The sequence below is a fragment of the Hippocampus guttulatus genome, chromosome 2 (genome assembly GCF_054856545.1).
Source record: "Hippocampus guttulatus isolate MCC_2025c chromosome 2, RoL_Hgut_1.0, whole genome shotgun sequence".
Taxonomy (NCBI): domain Eukaryota; kingdom Metazoa; phylum Chordata; class Actinopteri; order Syngnathiformes; family Syngnathidae; genus Hippocampus; species Hippocampus guttulatus.
Window position 1 is genome coordinate 10,588,778 of NC_141262.1, and position 14,130 is coordinate 10,602,907.

The 14,130-nt window shown below is 41.3% G+C and overlaps 1 protein-coding gene across 2 annotated transcripts in view; it reads right to left on the reverse strand.

Moving 5' to 3' along the window:
• dock2 (dedicator of cytokinesis 2) overlaps positions 1-14,130 on the reverse strand; it is a 114,262-nt gene that overhangs the window by 51,040 nt on the left and 49,092 nt on the right. For both annotated transcript variants that reach the window (XM_086135933.1, XM_086135942.1), the window contains exon 26: positions 7,463-7,605. In XM_086135933.1, the coding sequence (XP_085992059.1) occupies positions 7,463-7,605 (143 nt within the window). The remainder of the gene's footprint in view (positions 1-7,462; positions 7,606-14,130) is intronic.

Genomic DNA, 14,130 nt, shown 5'->3' on the forward strand with positions numbered 1-14,130 from the left:
CCCACAATTTCAGACAGCCTTGAGTCCGTGGCCTGTATCTCTTCACTGGCGCCGATCAGCCAAATCCTCAATCTCTTTCCGCAGCGCGGATTCCAACTTCTCCATATTGTTGTCGATCGTATGGAGTCGCTCCAAAACCGCATCAATATTGCGGTTGAGCTCAGTCACCGCTTATGGTGTCTTAATACCAACACATGCAAGGGAAAACATCCCCTTTGCAAAGAAAATGCTCAGATTTGCTTCAGAATTATAGATGCATATTAATAATATGTATTTATTGATGTGGTTTGAAGAACAGAGATGCATCATATGGTGTTTCTACGACTCTGTTTAGTGACACAAGAAGGGGCTAAACACTCCAAACTAAAGTTTCTTTATTTATTAATGATTACTTGTTTGTTTTTTTTGTTTTGTTGTTTGGTGTTTGTTTTTGCACACATTTTCATATTTTTAATTTGATACATGTGCGACGTTACCAAAAAGCTGTTGCAGGGTCAACAAAAGACTGGGAAAATTGAGGAATGGTCAAAAACAGCCCTCATACAGAATAGTCAATGCGTACACTCCCGTTAGCAGCTAGGTGCCGCATCTTACATTCACAGCGCAAGCTAGTGGTTTCTTAGCATCTTTAATTGGCAATTGAATTTGATTTTGGGATGGTATTGTGTTGATGTTGGGAGCTATTTGATGTGATGTCAATAAAAACTGTGATGAAGCCAAGCCGAAAAGTCAAGAGGACGCCACGCCACCATGCACTTCGAGGGTCGCCCAAAAAAACAACAAAAAAAATTATTTCTATATTATTATTTGGAAAAATAATTGAGCCATGAGTCATAACTGTTATAGCCCAAAATATTAGTATTTGTACACGCTGTGTCATTTTCACACTCTGCCATCTTCCGCTTTCAGTTTACCCTCAACCCAATGCAAATCCATTTAATCACCATTAATTACATGTCTTTGCTCTCCCCCTTGAGTGTGTATGTGCTTGTAAGCTGCTGTTTGATTAGCGCACTGCACATGAATAGAAATGGAAAAGCCAAAACCTTTCCTTCTTGAAAGACTCGACAGGTTGTCAAAAACTCAGTGGAGCAATTAGAAAAGATAAAACGTGGCTGCATACTGGTGAGGTGTGGATGAGTGTTGCACTGAGTGACAAGATGATTCAGGACAGAAAAGCCTCAGGTGTGTTAGACAAGACAATGCGAGGCAGTTATTATTGATAGAGCACATTTCACACGCAATTCAATGTGCTTCGCACAAACAAAGACACGACATCAACAAGCATTTACAAAACGCAACAGTTAACGGCTTTCAGAAGCAAAGCAGAAAAAAATAAAAGTAGCTGACAAAAATTGCCAGAATTGACAGTGGCATCTTTTAAACACATTAACATAAAAACTTGCAAAAGTTAAGTAAAGAATTAAAAGTACAGTAGATTTTGAAATTAATTCAAAGAAAAAATAGTTGAAATTGGTTCGAGGACCCCAATCAAAGGTATGGGAAAAGAGTCGACTTTTTAAATCCTTTAGACTCAGGACTGGCTTCAATTCTATCTGCAGCTTATTCCATTTGTGTGCAGCATTACAGCTGAATTCAACTTCTGACATGGTAATTGAATTAATTCTGGGTGATTTTAAGCGCCGCAAAATTTTGCTAGTTTGACATGATGGATTCTACTTTTTCACCAAAGTAGCAGGCAAATTCATTGCATGTATTTGTTGAGAGGAATTTGATTTGGGGGATTTGTGAGCTTGTTGACCACAGCAAATAGAGCATGTGTATTGTTTCGGTTCTTACTCATAATTTCAGAAAAGTGCTCTTGTGTGTTCAGGTCAAAATGAACTCGGAGTTGAGTTTTTCTCCACTTAAGGCATTTTACAGCACTTTGATTTCAAAGTCACTTCTCTCGTAGTGCACCTGCAAGGTGTTTTAGGTCAACAGAATGGTCTTTATTTTAATTGGAGCAAAATCATTCAGGACATTTGAGATTTTCCAAGTGAATTAATTCAGAAGTTCATCAAAAAGTCTCTGCATTCACAGATGATGACACAGCCATCATTTTCATAAACGTCAGAATCAGAATCAGATTTATTGGCCAAGTATGCAAAAAAATGATTGCTTGTGTTCTCATCTATACTTCTTTTTTTTAAAAATAAACACAATGATCTGAAATCAGATATTTAACATCAACAGATGAAATGTCAACACTTCGAGGGAATAAGAGCAATAATGTGGCCTTGGCTGTGTATTGGAGTCTTAAAGGTTGGGACAACCCTGTTTCAAGTTATTTGTTCGATTTAGCCAAATTGTGAATCTTGGGGTGAGTGTGAGCAGATGGTGACGAGGATTAAGAGGTGAGAGTTGGGTGGTGTGAGTTGAATTCCAAGCTTGTTTATCTTGTTGGTGAAACCTAGGAGGAAGTTGTTCACTGACAATAGGTTCTGTGCAGTCAGCCCAGAGTCGTCGTTCGGGGGCAATATACACTGTTACTCTACTCTTTGGGATGCATGATCCAACGAGGACGTGAGTTTAACCCTTTCAGCGACAGCGGTTACTACAGTGGGCAGCCTATCGGGTTACAGGGTGCATGAAAGGCTTAATTGAGTTAATGACGCTGACAAACCTAGGACGAGTAGTCGACTTGGTGGGCTCAACCACCTTTCTTTCCCTCACCTTTAAATGTTGCTTGCTTTGGTTCAATGGCGACTTTAAGTGCATCTTGTGTTGAAATAAACTCAAACAATGGTGCACCTGTTTATTAATATGTGTGTGATGTCGCAGCAAACAATGTTCTGCCGGTTCTAGGGGTGTGCACATGGCAAGATTTGGTCCGGTGCTACGCCGGGGCTGCCCCAGTAGAGCGTTCACACGTCAGTGTTGTGTCCAAGAACCGGCAACCCGAGGCCAAGGCCAAGGCCAAGGACTTGGAAAATTTTTCCGGGGCAAGGCCAAGGCCAAGGACTTGAGAAATTTTCCGAGGCCAAGGCCAAGGACCAAGGACTTGCCTCCGAGGCCAAGGCCAAGGACCAAGGACTGATGTTGAAACTGAGGCCTAGCCGAGGACATGTATAAAACAATGCTATCATACCACTTGGCAGGTCTTCATGATTTGCAACACCCCTCCATCATAACCCTTTGCACTCCCTAATGCTTGAATGAAGTGTTTTTATTCAAAGAGTAGAACAGTCAGGGTACGTGTTATTTATACTGAGAAAAAAAATAAAATCATATGGTATACATTTATGAATTAATGTTTTAGTGCAGTAGTTTCTTAATATGAAGTAAATCAACACTCAACAGGCATGACATGGCACGGAACACAAGTTGAGAAATGACTTTGCATTGAAGTCAATCACTGACAGCAGAAAAAGCGGTAATCCAGTCCCAGGGACTCGCTGCCGGTAAACTGATCAGCGAGTCCCAGGGACTCGCTGATCAGAAAAGTATGAGTGCCATTATGGATTGAGAGAGTCCCAAATTTCGAATTCTGAAAGGGTCTACTTATTCAATTGCATATGATAATAACACAAACAACAACATATAAATACAATGATAAACAAATGCTGCAAAAATTTAAATAATTCAGGAGCAGGCCTGAGGATTTCGGAAATTCATGGTAACCGTTTTTTGGTTCCGTCGGATTACCCAATGGGAAACCACGATAACAAATGTTGGGTTCCGTAAACGTTCATCACGGGAACCCATTTTTCTATTTTGACCGATATTGATAATCAAGAATTCCGAAACTCAAAAGTATAATGTTTCAAGGCTCAATGTTTGAAAACTATGCATTAACAATGAATGAACATTACATCAGCAGCTGTGTACTCCAGGTTTATTCCAAAAACTAAATGGATCAAAAACTGGTGTACTCATGTGGCATCATCAGAGTATTTTTTCCAATCTCACACTGCAAAGATTGATTGACTGGTAATCATTAATACAGGTAAGTATTGATGTGGCTTGACATCCTCTTCCCAAGACGATGCATGTGTAATCTACAATCAATTTGACGAAAGAATTTAACACACATCATCATTAGTTCTACCAACAGTTAACATTAGCATTACTACACCTTGTGACGAATGTTTTATTCATGAAGTTACCATGCTACAACCAGTAAATTATAGAATAACCAATACTGTTTCATAATATTTTTCACAGCGATTAGCCTACAAATCTAATGACCAATTTGCCTCGTAATGGTGCCTCGCGTCATATTTCGCTCTCGCGTTCTGTGCATACGTCACAGGTGAGTAGTGATACGCCCTTTGGACGATTCATACGAAAAATCAGACAAGCATTCCCATTTCTTAAATATCGTAATTAGTAGACCTTGGTGAGCTTTTTTCGCCGCCATCTCAAACTTTCATCCGCGCGATTCCTCAGTTTGCGGACTAAAATAACAACCTGCATGCGCACATAACGTCATCTGTTGTGCCCCCCCGAAAACAAAACAAAACGAAAGTAAATTAGAAGAAACACACTCACACACCACACCACACCACATCACAAACACACATACAGGCGTAGTGAAATCGCGTGGATCACACAGTAAATTCAAGTGCGGTGACTTTTATAATTAAACTATTTTTCGGTACCGTGAAAATGACGCCACGGAAACGACACGCTACCGGTAACGATTGTTACTGTGAAATCCTCAGGCTTGCCGTAGTTTTTTTGTTTGTTTGTTTTGACTGAGAAATTTCCTTGCGTCCCAAAAACGCACGTTGTTTGGAACTGTGCGCCCCATGGGAAAATTATGCGTCTAGGACGCGGGACGCAGAGGTAACAAGATGGCTGAATCTCGAACCATTCTCTGAGTACGACTATTATTACCACTACCACTAATACTACATTAATTAATACCTTCAAGTTCACAATAATAATAAATAATTCAATCAACCATGATTTTAAACTATGTATTATCAATATTCATTATTCCAAAATTGAGAAAGCATTCAGCAAACATAACTGGAATCGAGCAAAAGGACTTCAAATCCCAACGGCCAAACCCGGAAGTGAACTGCCGACATTATTGACTCCAGCTGTAACGCAAATTACTTGGTTCAAACAAACATTCTAGTGCGACCGCACAAACGTGACGACTGTGCAAAAATAACTAAATAAAAGACACCACTGTTACAGAAAGGCTTTACACGCTATTTAAACTGCCGATCGTGAACGCAACAAACCGCGATTGAAACTAACTGTGATGCCGCTCTTTATCTGTTGCGCCAACTGTTATCTATCAGTGGCAGACCCGCCCCTCTTAAAGCCGCAGGGTTAATCCTTCAATATGGGTTTCCTTGGAGGGAATTTATTGGATTCTTTCGTAATTATTGCGGTCCTTAAACAAGGTATTCGAGGGTCGAATCCCTCATTGTGTCCAAGAACCGGAAAATCCGAGGCCAAGGCCAAGGCCAAGGACTTGACTCCGAGGCCAAGGCCGAGGACCAAGGACCGCCCCCCGGTCCTCGAGCCGGTCTGGCTCGAGGAACACATCTCTGTCACACGTGCAAATTAGCTCCGGCGTAGCCCCGGAAAACAGCTTACACCGGACCAAATTTGATCCACCTCAGGGAGGTGGTTTAAAAATTTGCTCCGGAGCAAATGCTCGTTTGCGAAGCAGCACCGATGTAAATTTGCACGTGTGAACGCAACTGGGTTAAATTTACAACAGAGCAAATGCTTGAGAAGAGTTGATTACGTACGGCGAGAATGCGTTGCTTTCGTGCTCTGTCGGACTTCCGTCATGTGTTTGTTTAATTATGACACAAGACTTGGCTGGTAACATCTTTCCTTTTGTAGGAGACTGGACTGTCTCGGAGTTGTTTGTGTAGTTTGTTCCTTTGTTGTGTGTTCACAACCCCTTGCCCCCATAAAATTTATTTTGTGATTTCCTCTCTTGATTTTCTGTTTGGCGCATTACGTGTTTGCTTTTCTGAGTGTCATTGAAGTCATCGTTGATTTACGTTTTCGGGGGCAGTCACTCTCGAGCAGAAGGCACGGAGACCGAGAAGGAGAAGGACGTGCCTGTCCAGTAGTCGCTTGAGTTGTCTATACGTTTTAAAAAAAAACAACACGATAGCTCATTTGATTTCTGTCGTTTTGCTCCGCTGCAGAAACTGCCGTGTGAACGCAAGTGGGGCTGCACCGACGCTGTACCGGTGCTGACACGCTTAGCGGCTTTGTACGTGTGAACGCTCCACACAATTTGCTGCGGTGTAAAATATATCGCAACAAAATACATCGGTGCAGCGCCGGAGCAAATGTGTGCCGTGTGAACACCCCTTCTGAGTGCTCAGTGATTTCTGGCCCCAGTGCAAGCGGAATGTCAAATAAAAATTGAACATGCACTACGACTATTACTACTATTACTACTACAACTACTACGACTACTACTCCTTACAGTGAACACAGTTAAGAACATTTGTCTTCCAGGTGAAATCTTAGGATGAACCTGAAACGGATTTTAACCTTTACAGGTGAACCTATTTTGTCAACTACTCTAAAATGTTGAACGCGCATTCACTGCTTTTTGCGCAACTTGCCGTTTTATTGACAAGGTGCTAAATGGCAAAATTCACTACACCTGCTTTCTTTTTTTTAATGTCCAAGAACGTCCATTTTGATGCCTTTTTGCAGTCTCTGTCTTACTGTTGCAACCTGCTGATGACACCCTGTGCAACTGTAAGCTCAGTGGCCACTTTCCTCTGAGAACATCCGGTCTGATCAGTTGTCAGGTGTCGTTTTGGTCTCATGATGCCAAAATGAGGGCAGCGTGATGAAGGGGAATTTTCAAATACCAATTATACAAGGACAATTTATTGGTCAATTAATTAATCAAACATTCGTTGTGAATTTTGTGGTCCCCAGTTTAAGAACAGCAAGTTGTGCAATAAGTACTCAATCAGGAAACAGTTCGACACGTGCATTCAAATTTAGAGAAGATTCAATTGATTTGCTCTTGAAAGGTTTTTCTGCACTTTGGATCATGTTGAAATTTCACCCAAAAGCACAATATCGCTAATGTTTTGCGAAATCGCAAATCCTGATGTGTGTGGTCAACATTGAGTTCAGCCAAGCCAAACACTCTGCTTTGGGGCAGGAGACTCACGGTTGTTGGTGGAGACGGGATTATGTGTATAGTGTGGTGTGCCGGCCATCTCAAGTACGGTACACTACAAGAGGATAAATAGATAAGAGCAATAAACACACACTTGTCATGTTCAACCCTTATCAACGCGTGGGGTCTCGCACTTAGCAAAGATGCTAAAAATCATGACGTGTGTACCAGACTTGAAACACCCTTTCCAAGATAAAATAACAACTTATTAAGGATGATCATTGTTGTTTTTGTCAAGACAGAATTGACAAGGGTGTATTGGATCTCATCCGATTCTATAGGTATATCTAATATACATCTGAGTGGACAGTCTTAGCGTAGGCGTCTCACCACATTGTCTTTGCTGAGGACCTCCAGAATGTTGGTGAGCAACTCCAGGCTTTTTCTTCTCTCATCATGAGGCCCGTCCGCCATGGTGGCCAAAGCTCTGCTCAGCTCTCGCAGCATCATTGGCAACAACACATCTCGACACTCTGGAAAACGACACATGTGGCAGCTTTAATGAGCAAACTATTTAAGTACTTAACTTACTAAGTTTAGAAAAGCAAATAAAATACAAAATGTCTTTCCGGAAAGAAGAGAAGAATGAAGGTTTTGCAATAATGCTACAAAAATCAGGGACTGATGCCTCTGCTCAACCTTGGTGCACAGATAGAAAGAGACCAACGAGAAATGATGCCGCCACCCTGAAAAAATAAATAAATCAACCCGAGCCTGGGAATGTATAATGAAATGATATCAAATGTCAATTGCAGTTACATGCATGTCTGATGCTGTCAGACACAAAGCCAACACATCACTCACGACAATGTTGCTATCGTCCCCTTTGCTCTGATTAATCAAAATCTTTAGTTTGTTCATTCATAGTTTGTTCCTCCATTGTTGCTTAAAAGAGGCATCAATAGTATTTGTTAGATCTTTTGTTGCGGCGCCACGGCGGCAGACGGGTTAGCACGTCCGCCTCACAGTGCAGAGGTCAAGGGTTCAATCCCAGGCTCCTGTGTGGAGTTTGCATGTTCTCCGCGTGCCTGCGCGGATTTTGTTTCCTCTCCCATTCCAAAAACATGCATGGTAGGTCATTGAATGCTCTAAATAATGTGATTGTGAGCAGAAATGGTTTTGTCTATGTGTGCCCTCTGATTGGCTGGCAAGCAGTTCAGGGTGGAGCCCATCCCAGCTGTCTTCGGGCAGTAGGCGGGGGACACCCTGAACCGGTTGCCAGCCAATTGCAGGGCACACAGAGACGAACAACCATCCACACTCACACTCACACCTAGGGACAATTTTGAGTGTTCAATCAGCCTGCCATGCATGTTTTTGGAATGTAGGAGGAAACCGGAGTACACGGAGAAAACCCACACAGGCCCGGGGAGAACATTCAAACTCCACACAGGGAGGCTGGAGCTGAAATTGAACCCGGTACCTCTGCACTGTGAGGTCGACGCGCTAACCACTAGATCGCCGAGCTGCAGTTAGAAGTCATTCATATTCAATTTGATACAAATATATCATGATACCGCCAGGGGCCGGCTGTTAGCATGAGGGCGATCCCACAGGAAAAAGTTAAGCAATATCTTCCTGACAGAGTTTAATTATATCAACATAAAACACTTGTGTTTCATACGTTCCCAACATAACTATACAAGAATAATAGTTCTTCTATGGCTAAAGAAAGATGGATGTCTCCAGTGGGTTGTCCATATTTATGGCAGTTAAGATTTATGGGCAATTACATGCATGTTTCATGGCATAATGACAAGAAAGGCAGTCTTATTTGTAGGGGTGATAATTAGTCTAATCACAATAATAAAGCTAAGCTGAAAGTTTGCAGTCAACAGGAATATACTGTATGTTACAGAAATAATCTTCAATTTCAATACGAGCCAAATAATAGTTGCTTTTTGCTTAAAATGGGGATTTGTGCAAGAAAGTAACTGACTTCCAAGTTTCATTTTTTGGACTAAATACAGTGACTGTTGCTTTGTGCAAAATCCAACAAAGCCTCGATCCACATCGACTCAGTCTAAAAGACGAAAAAGACGTGGCATAAATTCAGGTCTCAGGGCATGACATGGCTACAATATATTTTATTTATCTACGAATGAGAATGACTTGCATAGTGTACTAAATCCTGAATTCTCGGCCTTAAGCAACAAATTATCTCGAGCATGTGCAGATGAATACATAACATTGCATATTGCAAATGTTGCATTTTATGAACTTGAATACATTAAATGCACAAAGTGCATCTAAAATCAACACAATCGAATTGCTGCATATCAAATGATAAATTGACTAAAGTTGTGTGACAAAATTGTGAGGAAAACTGATCTCTCCGATTTCTTTCATCTGAATCGCTGCTCTTTACAAATTGGAGCCACCCACACAGACCCTTTCATATTCTCCTTGAAGACGCAGGGATAGAAACTAGATACACCCATTAAAAGCTCATCTGGGCTAATGCTCGTCAGGTCCTTTATAAACTGAGCTCAGACTGCTTGTTTCCAAGCCCTTGGAGGCAGCAAGTGTGCGTCACAAGATGACCCACATGCCTTCGAGCATTGATCGAGTCCAACAATAAGAGCAAGAAGAAAGTATTGAGTGAAAAGGAAATACTACAGGGTGTGTTTTCTTGAAAAAGCCTTCTTAAGAGCAGTTTCATTTTGTTGTTGCGATAGTTAATATGCTCACAGGAACACCTGCTAGATCACTGAAAAATTAATATGCATTGATAGGCATGCAGTATATCGACATCCATCCATCCATCCATCCATTTTCCGATCCGCTTATCCTCACAGGGGTCGCGGGGGGGGCTGGAGTCTATCCCAACTGTCTTTGGGCAGTAAGCGGGGGACACCATGTAGCGGTTGCCAGCCAAAAGCAGGGCACACAGAGACGAACAACCAAATTGGAGTACTCGGAGAAAGTCGACACAGTCACAGGGAGAATATGCAAACTCCATACCGGAAGGCCGGAGCCGGATTTGAACCCTCCACCGCTGCACTGTGAGGCCACCCACAGTAAAGAGATATCAAAGTTAAATACTGCACATTAAAATAATTTTGCATGATGAATCATCAATACACTCTTCCATATTCTATTGAGCTCGTACTCGGTAAGCAGAAGCAGATTCCAGCTTTCGGTGAGAGGAGGGGTACACCCTAGATTGGTCGTCAGTCAACAGGCACGTATTATTATAGACAAACAACTACTCTCATATTCACACATATGGACAATTTAGAATCTTGAATTAAACTACCATGCGTGTTTTAGTATTGTGGGAAGACGCTGGAGAACGAAAATTCATGCAGACACAGACATGATACCACCCCGTGGGTAAATGTTTTTCGTTTACTTGTATGTATTTTTTAACACGTTGTTCAAGTTGCTTAACAATGCAGTACACCCTCCCTGGACTGGTTAGCCAATGAAAAAAAACAATGAAAAATACATGTTCACGAATCTGAGCTAATGCCCTGTACGACTAATCAGAGGTGTCCACAACTATGACGTGAATCCTAGTCAAAGATGGGGAACATTTGCTGAATTGAAAAAAATGGCACACAAATGTGTTTCGATGAGATAAAAATGAACAACATATTGTCGCTGAAGAAGAGGCAGATTTTTTAAAGTGCATCGACTCCATTCGTTCTAAACATAAAAGGTATAGAGCAGTTATTTTTCTTTTGTTGGGAAGAGACCCAGCCACACTTGACAAATCTGTCATAAAAATAAATGGATCACCCCCCCCCCCCCCCACACACACACACACCCCGTGATGGAGATAACAAAGGCAACATTATTTGCCAACATTATTAGCTCGATTCTTCGTTAATCAACTCGCATGAGAATTTCTCTCCCCGGTGGAATCTAGATTCACGCTTTCCGCATGTTCATCATTTAACAAAATCAACTCAGGTGACAATTTCCGAAATGAGACAACCGGGTAAAGTCTGGGTTGAGCTGAAAGGATTTGCTCGCTTTTTGATGTCACAGCTTTTTTTTTTTTTTTTTTTTGTAGTGAGATGTCATACACAATCAAGACTGAAAGCATAAATAAAATCCACATTCAAGTGTTAAAGTGCTGGCCGATCAAAGAGTGCATTTACAAAAGTGCTACGCTGTAGAAATATTAATGCACATCCAAAGTGTGCGAGGAACATTGTGCTTCTGAAAGGCCATGACACTGCTGGTTTTGTAGCTGCAATACATTTTAAGTGTGACTTGCGTTTCTTTTTGTGTGATCTCTCTCAAACTAATGACTCTGTCAGTCACCATACGTAAAGCTTCTTCTGATGTGGAAAAGTAGGAAGAAACGCATGAGTGAAAAAGCGAGTTTCAGAAGGAGTGTCGCAGTCCTTCCAATCATAAGTTGTTATTCCTATTACATTGCGGATGTTCCGTTCAAAAAAGGAAGTCTCACAACTTCAAGTATGAGCTGACCAAGCCCGTCTTTGACCTGTCCTTCAATGTTTTCTGTTTTGATTTTAGATTCATTAATAGTGTAGTAGTTCACAGATGATGGCATGGTATCTATTTCTGCTCAAGATGGTCGACGCAATTTGATACAAATTATGAATATGTATAATGGAAGGAGTTTATAATCAATATGCGGTGGCCCATTAACTTGTTGAGATGAGTTACAGACAAGTCAACTGCTCCATTTTGCTTTATTGCTTTAATACGTGATCGGGGTTGGAAATCAAGTGTTGAGGATCCGAAAAACTTGCTGAGACGTGAAGAAAAGGTGTCATAATTGGGTGGAGAAAAAAAAGTGAAAGGTTAAGAGAAATACCTCATACTTTTGTAGACATGTTTGGGTGAGTTCGTCCAAAATTAACTGACGAACATCTAGGTAAACAGTTCAATAATAGGCAAAACATCAATGTTTTTTGAAGACCTTGGCATGGCCGGTGGCCCTATCGGAATGGTGACTGATTGGCTGAAAACAAGCAAGTGAAAAAGCCTCGTCACTCAGTGTAGAAGATAAGTAGCATAGTACAATGCAGGTAAACGACATGGGCTGTGTCGAATGTTAATTTAGGCTGTGCTGCGAGCCGCTAAAAATGAATGGCAGTAATTTGGAAACCCCGAAAAGAGTTGACAGCAAGAATCGATTGCAACTGGAATCGGAACGAGATGCCCAATCTGTCAAGTTCAAACCATGCTCCGCCCTATACGTGATTAATCAAGAAGAATTCAAAACAGTCACTCTTAAATACTTTGTGATCGATTAATTGATTTCAACATCCTGATCTTAAGGCATATACTGTATTAGCATCTTTCCTGCCAGAGACAATCAAGGATGTGCTGCTTCACACTAAAAATTGCTCTCTCATTGGCTTGCTCCAGCTGCACTGTGGCCCGATGGGCTTTTAGTCAGGTAGCAACACTGGTGTGCACCTTCAAGGACACATTCTTTAAGGGAGCCTTTTGAAGTGATTGCTCTTTCAAGTAGAGTGCCACTTCAGCTGACCATATACTGTACACGACTAACCCTAAAAACATTCCTCTTGAAATAAAACCTCATTACTGGTCCAATCCACTCCAAATGACTGTCTGCTAGCTACGCAATACTTTGAATACTTTTATTCTACTTTTATGCACATTTCCTTTTTGTTGGTCTTGATGCACTCTTGTAAATATCCCCTTAGCAACCACGACATAATGTACATGACAACGGCACAAAATCTTACTGAGAGGTATCACAAACATTCAGTCCCTCTCAAGCAGTTGAGCAAAGTATCCGCGTCTAAAAATCTGTCACTCCGCAGTGCAGTTCTACACCACTACCAGCAACCACAATATTGAACATGTAACACTAAGAGGTTATGCCCTGGGAGCGTACTACAAACACTGATGCTGTGAGTGAGGACCGAAGACCCAGAGTAATATGCCTCAGTCGTCATGTAATACATCAATCGGTACAGTCGTCAGGATTTTGGGGGCGCGATCACCCATCCAATCACACGGTGAAACGAATATCAAGTACAACTTTATTGTCAAATGTATAACTATTCATATAACTTCTTTATTTACCTATAAAGGAGCAACTTTGAAAACATGCAATTAAATATTTGAAAAGGTTTTCAAATATGTTCATGAAAAACTGAGCCCAGGTAAATCCTTTACGGCAGAAAGGAGAGAAGTTGGATGGTGACAGTGTGTAGTATATTAATGGTGGTTGTGAGACTAAACAGTTACACAAAGATAATTTGAACCATCATAACCCTGTATAATTGTATACGGTTGAGAGAATGGAGTTCAGTTCTCTAAAATTTGTGTAAGACGAAAAAAAATGTTTTTTGTCTTTTTATGCCACCAGATGAATCCAAAATGTTACATGGTATAATATAAAACCAATCTACTGCAGTTTGCATTATATTAGAATTTCATGAGTATTTTGTTTCTTTGTGACCTTTAAACAAGAACAGACTTTTTTTCCGAAGAGCTGGTCTTTTTTTGGGGGGACAATACTCATACGTGATTTCTGATCGCATGATCGGATAAGACATCTTCAACCTGTTCCTCGTTCATACATCTGTGTCCACCTCTTTCCAATCCATGCAAATGTGCCTTTCGCCAAGCAAAAAACAATAACCCGTCTGAATGACTCCATCCCTTTGCACACAGCTCAAGAGTTGTGATGAAATGCTTTTGGGAAGGTTGTCATGACACAAAATGTCTATCAACGCAGTCCTGGCCACATTGGACCCCCTCCAGTTTACTTATCATCAGAACCGCTTCGTTGCCAATGTCATCAACACAATCATTCATGCATCCCTCACACACCTCGAAAAAAAGACAGTTGCGTTCAAATACTGTTTATTGACGACAGCTCAGCATTCATGAAGCATGACCGTCCCGAGCAGGCTGGGGCGGAAACGGCTTACCCTCTGACTGACCCTATTCACGCCTTTGCAAATGAGTGCTGGACTTCCTCACTGAGACCTCAGAAAGTCAGAGGTGGCACCAGGATATCAGGCAAAAACAACAAC